This window comes from Dasypus novemcinctus, chromosome 8 (genome assembly GCF_030445035.2).
Source record: "Dasypus novemcinctus isolate mDasNov1 chromosome 8, mDasNov1.1.hap2, whole genome shotgun sequence".
Lineage (NCBI taxonomy): Eukaryota > Metazoa > Chordata > Mammalia > Cingulata > Dasypodidae > Dasypus > Dasypus novemcinctus.
In genome coordinates this window covers 115,068,271-115,079,245 of record NC_080680.1, presented here as the reverse complement: position 1 = coordinate 115,079,245, position 10,975 = coordinate 115,068,271, and the positions used below count along the sequence as shown (strand labels likewise).

Below are 10,975 nucleotides of genomic sequence, written 5' to 3'. Positions count from 1 at the left end.
GTTTATTTTTGGTTAGCGCTTTTGTTGGAGGGTGTCTTTTGAATGTCTGGGAGAAATCCTTCTTGGCTCTTGCCAAGCCTTACCATCTCTAGATGGAATTCTAGCCTCAGCCTGAATTCTCAACGCCTGTTGGCCCAGGCGTCCTAACCTTCTTTTGGTAGGGAAGTTCCCAGTCCTTCCCTGGAATGCACCCTGGCTACCCCTTTCTGTACTTTAGTCCACTCAAAAGTTAGATGAATTTAGAGGATTGGAGGCTGCGTCAGAGACTTTTCGGACCTGAACTCGCAGACTTCAATATGGATGACTTCTGGTTGAGAATGTGGACAGAGAAGCCCAGATGGATTTATCCTCCTAGAAAAAACTTCCAAAACGAGCTTTTAGTCTCGTCAATAGCATTGTCTTCAGGTATCAAGGGAAGCATTATTCTTGTTCTTATCTGGGTACACCTTATTACCCAGGTATAACATTAAACATAAGAACAAACAAACAAACAAAAAGCAAAAGAGAGAAAACTAAAAGGAAAAATCTCTGTTTTTGGAAACTATAAATAATGTTCCTGAAAAAAGTCTGTTGTCTAAGCATACTTTTTTAATTGCTCATCAATCATTCTGTTCATGATTTCAGTATGTCAAATAGGACAGTATAGTAGAACTCAAAATTTTAGTGCTGAGGAGCAGAAGTGGCTTAAGTAGTTGAGCACCCACCTCCCACATCCAAAGGCCCAGGTTTGGTTCTGATGCCTCCTAAAGAAAACAAACAAACAATGGGCAGATAATGAGCAAAAACAATGAGCAGACAATGAGCAAAAACAAATGAGCCGGGAGCAGATATGGCTCAAGGGGTTGAGCACTTGCCTCCCACATGGGAGGTCCTGGGTTTGGTTTCTGGTACCTCCTAAAGAAAAACAACAAATAGACAGTGAGCAAAAAACCATGAGCAGACAATGTACAAAAGCAAAAGAGCAAACAACGAGCAATCATACGAGGGAGCCGACCTGAGGCAGCCAACTCAGGGGAGCTGACTCAGGGGAGCCAATGTGGCTCAATGGTTGAGCGCTGGCCTCCCACATATGAGGTCCTGGGTTTAATGCCCGGTCCCAGTACCTCAAAAATAAATAAATAAATAAAAATTGAGTGCTTTTATATGTACATATTTTCTATGAAATTAGGTCCAAATTGAATTCCACTTAAGACGAGAAAACTTTAGAAAGTCCTTTTATATTGGTTAAATAAATTCAGAATAATTATAACCAACTTTTATTGAGGGCTTTCTTTGTGCTGGGCCCTGCACCAAGTGATTTACGTGTATTATCATATAATCCTCACAAAACTCCCAGAGGGGGTCAAGAATACTGTTTCCCCCATTTCAGAGATGAGCAAACTGAGGTGCAGAGAATCATGCCTAAGGTAACTCAGCTGGCAAGTGGCAGTGCCAGGATGTGGCTCCAGCCCCTGCACTCCTACCCACTATGCCTCTAAAATCAATATAATTTATATAATTTTAGTAATTAAGAAAACAGCAGGAAAGTCCTTTCTAAGAGATCTGGATATCATTGGAGAGGAGTAGGAGCTAAGGTTTATCAAGCACTTACCACAAGTCAGGCATTGTGCCAAGCAAGTTCTATTCATGCTCCCTTTTACTTTTAACAGCTGTGAAGTAAGGACTGTAACTGCTGTGGTAAAGAGGAAGACATAGGCTTACAGAGATTTAGGGGGGAATTCCTTCCCAGTAAAGTAGACCCTCTGACCGTAAAGCCTTCGTGTTTTATGCTACCATTATGTTGCCCTGCCTCCCAAGATGAGAACGTTTCCCCAATGGTATAAAGTCAAGAATGCAATTTGATATGCTGCTAATGGCTGATTAAGCCTATCAGAGAAGTAGCTGGAGGGCAAGCCTTCACCTTCACGGTCAGATGGAACCCATCTGAAAGATGAGATACAGACTTATTGAGTGAGTGAATGCTATAAATAGCGCCATCGTCCACTTAAATTGGTGTTGCTGGGTAAAGCTTTTGCCAGTGTCCTCCAAGCTGGGCTTCCAGTTTCATGAGCTGCTTGGATGCGGGGGTATGGGGTGTGGGGGGCAACTAGAGTTTTCCATGGAAAATCATAGTGCCTAAGCGAGGGCCTGTTATTTTAAAAACTGTTTAACTTAAACTTTTAGACTAAGGAAACTTAATATTCTTGTATGCAGAACTTCATAAAGAGCTTAATGGATAAATAAATAACATACTAATAGATCTTTACATTTCACAGATTTTACATTTAAATGATTTATACAAGTTTCTAGATATTTAAAAGGCATGGAGTGATCAAAGCAGTCCTTGGAATATACATTCCATCAGCTTCCACTAATTGCACATTGACTTTAAAATTGGACCAGAGAGACTTGTAATTATTGACAAGTAGTGACTTAGAAATGCTTTACTTTGGAGTCATTTCCCACCTTGATCGTTACAAAATTGTCTTGCCTCTGCCTTTGTCCCTCTCTTTTGGGCCTTCCTGTCCACACATGCCCTGCTGTTTGGACGTATTTATGATTCTCTAGGCAATATTACTTTTGTTTTCACAAGAAGCAGGTGCACATTGCGTTCTCATTGGTTTAGTCAACCTATCTACCTACACAAATCGCTGACCTTTTGTGTGTTTCTGGTCATGGCTGTGTCTTTCAAACCTTGCTGTCTACCTTATTTTCAAATCTCTCTCCTTTGCCTGTCTTCTCATGTAACAAGATGTTAATTGAGACTTATTGTCTCAGCTATTCATCCAGAGCCCCCAAAGACAAAAGATGTTCCTTCTACCTTCTAAAGAAAAAGGCCAGATCGTTTATGTGGAACTTAATAAAATACAAAAATTGGTCCAGAGACCTTCACTCTCAACAGCCTACATAAGAGGGCAAACATTTGAAAGAAAATTTATTAACGGGAACTCATAGGAATAGAGTGCTTTTCTTTTCTTCTCCTCTCTCTGTGGGGAAGGAGGTGACTCCACCTCCCAAGCCAACTCAGACTCTATTTAAACAAGAAAAGGAATATTCCCCCTTACATAACAGGAAGTTTGAGAGATCCCTGATAGGTTTTGTTTACAACTGTTGCTCTTTTCTTGACCTTTCCCACATGGTCACAAGATGGCTGCCATGGCTCAAGGCAATAAAAGGAGAAGGGGCATTGTAAAGATATAGGTCCCCTTTATGAGGGGCCCATATTGCTTTCAGAAGTGCCTCAGTGGACTTTCCCTTTAGTCTCATTTGCCAGTAGTGTGATATATTGGCAACCTTTGCTGAGAGGCTAGAAAAACCATATTTAATGTTTTAATCCAGCATGCAGAGTTGGGTATGTGTGCCGGGTTAGCCAAGCAGTGGTGCCTGTCATAACTGTAGATACTAATAAACTGTGCTTTATAGAGTCCATGGCATCACAAATGTGCCCGGTGAATGAGTCAGCACTGGGAGCCTGCCAGAGAGAAGGGTTTCAACAGCCAAATACAACTTATAAGCAATTGTTGCTAACTAAAAAGTCCTTTGTTCCTTTTCTTGAATCCCTCTCCCTGCTGCCTTGGCCTTGGAGAACTTAGAAGATGACAGAGTCAGAAGATAAGGAAAAGATGAAAGACCATGTCATGCTCTCCCCCCGCCCCACTGGCGGTCTCTGGACCAGGCAGGCCTGAGCAGGTGGGAAGAGAGAAGCTCTGAATTGGATGCAAAATTGACTTTGTCACTGGCCTGGGCTTTCCGCAACCCCCTCCCCCCCGCCCCCACTCTTTAATGACTAAAAAGCAGTGAAATCTGCTGAGATAAGGTTAAAGGCTGGGAAGGGAAGATCTGACATAGTATCATGGTTGGGGGCTTTGGAAAAAATAAATCTATTTCCTGATTGTGCCCCACTGAGTTGAGCCTCTTAAACAAACTGGTTATCCTGGCAACCACGAGCTTCTCTAAACTGGACTTGTTGCCTCTGGCTATTAATGGCTCTTCCTGGCTTTCCCTTGCTTTAGGGATGCTGGGCCTATCAGTAAAAGAAACACTTTAGAAGCATTTGGCCGAGGGGCGAGCCCAGCAAAGAGGACTTGGGGGAGACTGATTTTAAGGGGATAACAACAAATCTTGGTCCGTCTCTGCCTGCCTTGTGGCCTCGCTAGCCGTTAGTTTCCTCACTCTAAAATGAATTGGCTGAGAAGATGACTGTAACTGCCACCTCTTGAGATGGCTGCCTGGCTCCCTCCTTTCTTAGGAAATTGCCCCTGATCAGTGGGAGCTGTGGGTCTGGACCTCCCTCCAGATGTGATTGACCCAGGGGTACGTTAACCCAGGCCAGGCAATACGGATTAGGGGGACGCAGAATCTGAGGGGGGTTGGCATTGGCTCTCATGAGGGACCACGAGAAGCCCACACCTGCCCACTGCTGCTGGCCTCAGAAATGCCCTGCTTCTTGTTCTTCTTGGGACTTGACTGCTCAACTCTTCCTTGGTTTTCATGAGCTTCCCTGGGAACCTTTCGGTAAATTCCTCATTTTGCTTAAACTTCCCAGAGCTACTTTCTATTACTTGCAATCCAAGGTACTCTAACTTACACAATGATTTTTTTCAAAAGAAATCAGTTTTATTGTTACATATTAATAAAGCATAAATCCATCCAAAGTGTATAATCAAGGATAGTTGGTATAATCACATATTTGTGCATTCATCACCCCAATCATTCCCAGAGTACTTTCATTATTCCAATAATAATAAACAAAAAGAAACAAACACAAAACTCATCTCCTCTCAATCTCTTTGTGCCTTGCCTGTCTTACATAGCTACCATACACAATGATTTTTAAGCTCTTTTCAACTTCTAAAAGTCTGTTTGCCTGTGATTTGGTGGTTCCTGCTACTCCTGCATAGCGATGGGTGTTGGTAACCACAGCCACGTGGTAGCCCTGTCACTGGTGGGTGGCTGCAGTTTTGGCAGTCCTTATATGGACTGAAATGGGAAATACTCTTTTTAGTAGCATCAGATTTTCAGGTCGGTAAATTTGCTCTTGCTACAGTATGGAGAATATTTTGGTTTAATAGTTTGTTTTAAGTGACGTTTATAGAAAGATTTTAGTTTCCAGTGCAAAAAATAAGTGAGCCAAGTCAGCTTTTAATACTGCATCTAAAGAGTTCAGTGTATACTTGCATTGGTTTATCACTCAAATCTCATACTCAGATATACCAGGATCTCATTGTACGATTGAATTCAGTAGACATTAGGAAGGCAACTGCTGCTCTCTAGTTAAATCTCCTTGATAATACCACACATTAAAAAAATTGAATTCAAATTAAACATATTTTATCTTAAATGTCACATTTTCTTACAATGTAATTCAATACGGTGTAACTTTCAAGTGCCTATCAAAATAACTTTAGAATGAAAAATGCCTAACCAAGATACGAAAGTTTGGAAGTGCATTTGGTTCCTTGGATATGAACTCTTTATGGTCCTTTAAAAAAAAGTTTTTCATACTGTATTGATGTCCCAAAATGAAAAGTATGTCACCCAGTGGATAGATACCAGTACTGCAGGGAACATGCAGCCGGGGTTGCATTTGTTGATGCTGGGTTTCCAGCACGATGCCAGCAGGAGCCAAAGGAACGGATGAGCATGCTGATACCAAGATGGGTTAAGTGAATTTCTCTAGAATTAACCTGGTGTTGATTATTAGTGATATGACCTTAATGTTCCAGGTTTGGATAATAAAGATTCATACGGCTGGAAAATAGTGTATATATTTATAAACAGTGTGTTTGTGAACCAATGATAATTTTGCCCCCTCCTCTCCAGGGGACATCTAGCGATGTCTCGACACATTTCTGGCTATCACAACTGGAGGCGTGTGTGTGCTACTGGCATCTAGTGGGGAAAAGCCAGGGATGCTGTCCGACAACCTGCGATGCACAGCCCAACCCCCATCACAAATTCAGTTCAAAATATCTACAGTGCTGCTGCTGAGAAGCCTTTATAAAAATAAGGGAATTTTGCATTGTTTGAACGTACAAAAAAATTCAAAACGCCTGTCTGTACAGTTAGACTAGTTTCATTTTCCAGTGGATAACTATATTTTATTTGATTCATTTTATCTGCAATAATTATGTAACTTTGTAAACAGCTTCCAAAGTAAGGAAAATTTTTGAATTTTCACACATAATTTGCCCAAGTCTTGCCCTGCTCTCATTACCAATTCAAAGTCTTCCCTCTTTCCATTCCCCTTTTTCTTCCCCATTTTGTTAGGCTAAATAACTCGAGCATTAGCCAGAAGCAATTATAGTGAACACATTTAAAATTTAGCTAGAGATTACTATTTCATTTTCCTTAGATTAAAAAAAATTTTTTAGGCTCTAGGCAGATGAGGCCAAGCTTACTCTTACAACTTTGAAATGAAACAAACTTCAGATCACTTATAGAGTCTATGATTAATTCCCTTCTGTTGGAATTTGTCTGTTTAGGTTATGTAAAAATACTTGGGTTAATTTCTTTTAAAACAAAAATCTGATGCTTTTTGCTGTTGCCTTTTTGATATTAATAATGAACTTTAATTATACCCATGAATGATACTGGCATAGACTCAAGACTTAGAGATAATCCATATAAGGATTACTTCATATTTAGTTTTTTCAAGTCCAAGGATGAAACGCATGTTTTCTGAAATTTAAGACTGTTATAATGTAAAATCTTTTATGAAATAATATCCAAGTTCTGTCCCCAAATTCACAACACTATGATTCCAAAGATAAGGGAATGTATACAAAGTAAGGGAGAACTGATGCAAACAAAAAAGTAAATTAATCACCACTGCTTTTCTTTTTTATTTGATTTTGCAAGGAAGTTTGGTTAAAGGTCTAAAGACCTCTCTCTGTAGGTAGTGTTTGGCTTGAAAATTACATATGAAAAATATTTTATATAGTTGAATCTTTCTTTTATTTATTTATTTCTCTCCCCTTCCCCCCCAACCCTGGTTGTCTGTTTTCTGTGTCTATTTGCTGCATCTTTGTCTGCTTCTGTTGTCAGCAGCATGAGAATCTGTGTTTCTTTTTGTTGCGTCATCTCATTGTGTCAGTTCTCCGTGTGAGCGGCACCATTCCTGGGCAGGCTGCACTTTCTTTGGTGCTGGGCCGCTCTCCTTATGAAGCGCACTCCTTGCACATGGGGCTCCCCTACTTGGGGGCACCCCTGCATGGCAGGGCACTGCTTGCACGCATCAGCGCTGCGCGTAGGCCAGCTCCACATGGGTCAAGGAGGCCCGGGGTTTGAACCCCGGACCTCCCATGTGGTAGACGGACGCCCTCACCACTGAGCCAAGTCCGCCGCCTGAATCTTTCTTGATAAATAATGAAATGTAGAGATTTACTACAATTTTCCTTTGATTTTAACAGTGTCTAGGACAATACCTCTGATATCCAGTAGAATGACTAGTACATAGTAGGCATACACACACATAGATTTGTTGAATGAGTTAAAATTAATGGATAAATATTTGGGGGAAGTGGACTTGGCCCAGTGGTTAGGGCATCTGTCTACCACATGGGAGGTCCGCAGTTCAAACCCCAGCCTCCTCGACCCGTGTGGAGCTGACCCACACGCAGTGCTGATGCACGCAAGGAGTGCCCTGCCACGCAGGGGTGTCCCCTGCGTAGGGGAGCCCCATGTGCAAGGAGTGCGCCGCGTAAGGAGAGCCGCCCAGTGCGAAAGAAAGTGCAGCCTGCCCAGGAATGGTGCTGCACACACGGAGAGCTGACACAACGAGATGACACAACAAAAAGAGACACAGATTCTCATGCTGCTGACAACAGAAGCGGACAAAGAAGACGCAGCAAATAGACACAGAGAACAGACAACTGGGGCGGGGCGCGGTGGGGTGAGGCGGAAGGGGAGAGAAATAAATAAATAAAATAGATCTTAAAAAAAAATATTCGTAAAAAATATTCGTGAAAAATATCAGTGTAATTCTTCTTTTGCAGTGATATGCCCATACAGCTCTTATACAGCAGCTCTCCATGTATTTCCAGTATCCTTGTGCCAGCATGATTTGTTGACACATCCAACAAAAATGTGCCTAACTAAGCTTGTGTACTTTTACATCAAATCTGCTCCTTCTCCTTGATTCCTATTTTTCTGAATGCAACCACAATCCTCCTACTTACCCACTGCCCATTTCCTTCTTTGACATTAATGTGTCTTTTCTGATCTGGATCCTCTTTCCTTTAACTACTGCCCTCAGCCTCCACTACCTTTTCCTTTGATGGGTGGATACTTGGCATATTTTCTATTTCCTATCTCTAATCTCTTCTCACCAGTCTATCACTAACTCAGTTGATTGATCCCCCATCCTCCCCTATCCCACCTACCACCCTCGCCTCCCCGCAAAACCTGCTTAGCAAAGTGGTTAAGAGAATGGGAGAATGGATTCTGGCTCTGATACGTCTGGGCAAGTTATTTAACCTCAGTGTGCCTCAGTTTCCTTATCTGTCAAATAGGGGGTAATAAACAGTACCCACCACACAGGGCTGTCCTGAGGATTAAATGAGTTAACATGTGTAAAGTGCTTAGAACAGTTTGGCACATACTAAGTACTAGATTCTCGTCTGCTTGATTTGATTCCCCTGCTCAAAACTTTGGATTTCACTGTTGGCAACAGTAAAATACTTTTTTTGAGTCCTAGTCTGCCATTTAAAGACTTTTTTTCAGCCTCACTGCTCATTTCCTAGTCTAGTCAAGTATCTCCCTCCATGTCTGCACGTTCAGATCTCACAGGGCTTTTAAAAGTCCAGCTCACAGGACACCTTATCCCCGTGCCTGAAATAATCCTCTCCTTTGAACTGCCCTAGCAGTCACCGATGCTTCTACTTGCTTTGTACAAATTCCGTGAGTTTTTCTTTTCTTTCTCTCTCTCTTTTTTTAAATCTCTCTTGCAAAACGCTAAGGTTCTTGAGAGAAGGTTATTATTTTATTCCTTTTTGGGTCTCCAATAAGTCACGGTGTGTAACTTGCTCATTGTGGTTGCTCAATACATGTTGGGCGAATGACATCAATTTACAAAAATAAACCCGAGTCTGAGCGTGTCGCCTGCAGGGCCGTGCTATATCCGCGCGGCCACTTCCCCGGGGTCCGGCCCAGCGCCCAGCGGCGGGCAGGGCTGGCTCCTTCTAAGGCGACGCCGGCAGCACCGCGCAGTCGGCTCCGCGCGGGACCCGCTCGCCCCGCCCACCTGCCGACGGCCTCGGCGCTCGAGCCTGCCGACTCGCGGCCCCGCCCCGCGCGCGCCGCCGCTGGGGGCTAGGGCGCACGCGCGGGCCTCGAGGCCGCGCGGAGGCGCGCGCGCCCGCCTCCTTCCCTCCCCCAGCGCGCCCCGCGCGCCCCGGGCACCCGCCGCCGCCGCCGCCGCCGCCTCGGCCGCCGCGGACGGTAGTCGTCATGGATTCGGCGTGGGATGAGCTAACTCTTGCCTTCTCCCGCACTTCCATGTTCCCCTTTTTTGACATCGCCCACTATCTGGTGTCCCTGATGGCCATGAGACATCAGCCGGGTGAGTGTGGGACGCCGGGACCGGCCCCCTCAGGTCCCCCTTCGCGGCGCGGACGGCCCGAGGCGGGTGGGCGGCCGGGCGGACGCCTGCGCGGTCACTTCCCGTTGGAGGGGCGCGGGGGCCGGTCCGTGCGACAGCTTGAGGACAGATGGGGAAACCGAAGGCAGGGCTCGTGGAGGGCGGCGCGACCTCGGGCCCCCGACTCTGCGCAGGGCCGTGCGGGGCCCGGAGTCCAGGGCAGGTGCGGGGAAGCCGCTGTCGCCTCTGGGAGCCAAGGCTCTGCCGGTGCCCGGCGCGGGTTTTCGCGGTCTCCTGGCGTTACACCACTTCCCCGGGAATTATTGAAAAGTCACCTGAGTACGAAACTCCCAGGGACAGCAAGTCTCTGATTTAGTCACTTGGAGCAGTGACTCTTCACCGACTCCTCTTCAGTTCTGAAAGTTGTATCAACACTTAAACACGAAGCCTCAGCGAGGTTCCGGTGAAGACGCGTTCTACCAAAATGCTGGGACGCGAAGGGGTGTCCATTTCAGAGTGACAGTTGAGTGACATTGTACAAGTAAAAATCCCGTGGCTCATCGGCCCGTCTGTAGAATGGGGATAAAATCTCAACACAGCATTTTGAGTTCGTTTAATTGTGTGATCGGGGAGAAATATTTGTATTTTCCATTCAGGGTGTGTTTGTTCCTAGATGGCTTTACTTTTTTTTTTTTTTTTTTTTTTGAGGCAGGCATCTCTTTTTCTACTTTCTGTGTGTTCACGCTGTCTTATCTGCTTGTCCAACAGTCGACGAATGAGGACCTAAGGATGGTGCTATACGTCTTTTATGGCCTTTTTTTTTAGGAGGTACCTGGAATTGAACCCAGGACCTGGTATATGGGAAGCAGACGCTCAGCCACCGAGCTCTGTCCTCTCCGCAGTGAGAGTTGTTTTTTTCCTTTGTTTTGATGGGAAGCAGATACTTAACTACTTGACCTACATCCACTCCCCTTTTGGACATTTAAACCTTTGATCCTCAGAAATATTTTTCATTTCCATTTAAGTTTGTAGCTCAGTCTGACTCTTTGGGTGTGGGGAAGCAAGAAATTTTGAGCTGAATGAGGTCAAACAAACTTTACGCTCATGTAGCCACCGCCGCTATCAAGATATAGAACAATTTAGTCATCCACCCAAGATACACTCAGCTCCTTTCGTAATAAATCCTCCCTGGGTCCCTGGCAACCATCCATCTGCTCACTAAGTTCTAGGGATGTGGAGGGATCATGAGACCCAAAAAGTTGAGAACTGCTAAGCTAATTGAATGCCAAGGCAGTATTATATGTGGTGTGAAAAAATTTTATATTCTTGGGTCAGTACCTGTAAAGAGATAGAAATGATAGAATTTAGCGTAAAAATATTTAGTGGTTTCATGAGTTCTCAATGTTTTTAGAACCC

General features: G+C 44.2%; 1 protein-coding gene across 1 annotated transcript in view; it reads left to right on the top strand.

Moving 5' to 3' along the window:
• Positions 1–9,325: 9,325 nt before the first annotated feature.
• Positions 9,326–10,975, top strand: part of TMEM38B (transmembrane protein 38B) — an 80,863-nt gene continuing 79,213 nt past the window's right edge. Inside the window, exon 1 of the mRNA XM_004462353.4 lies at positions 9,326–9,541. Coding sequence (XP_004462410.2) covers positions 9,430–9,541 — 112 coding nt within the window. The 5' untranslated portion in view covers positions 9,326–9,429. The remainder of the gene's footprint in view (positions 9,542–10,975) is intronic.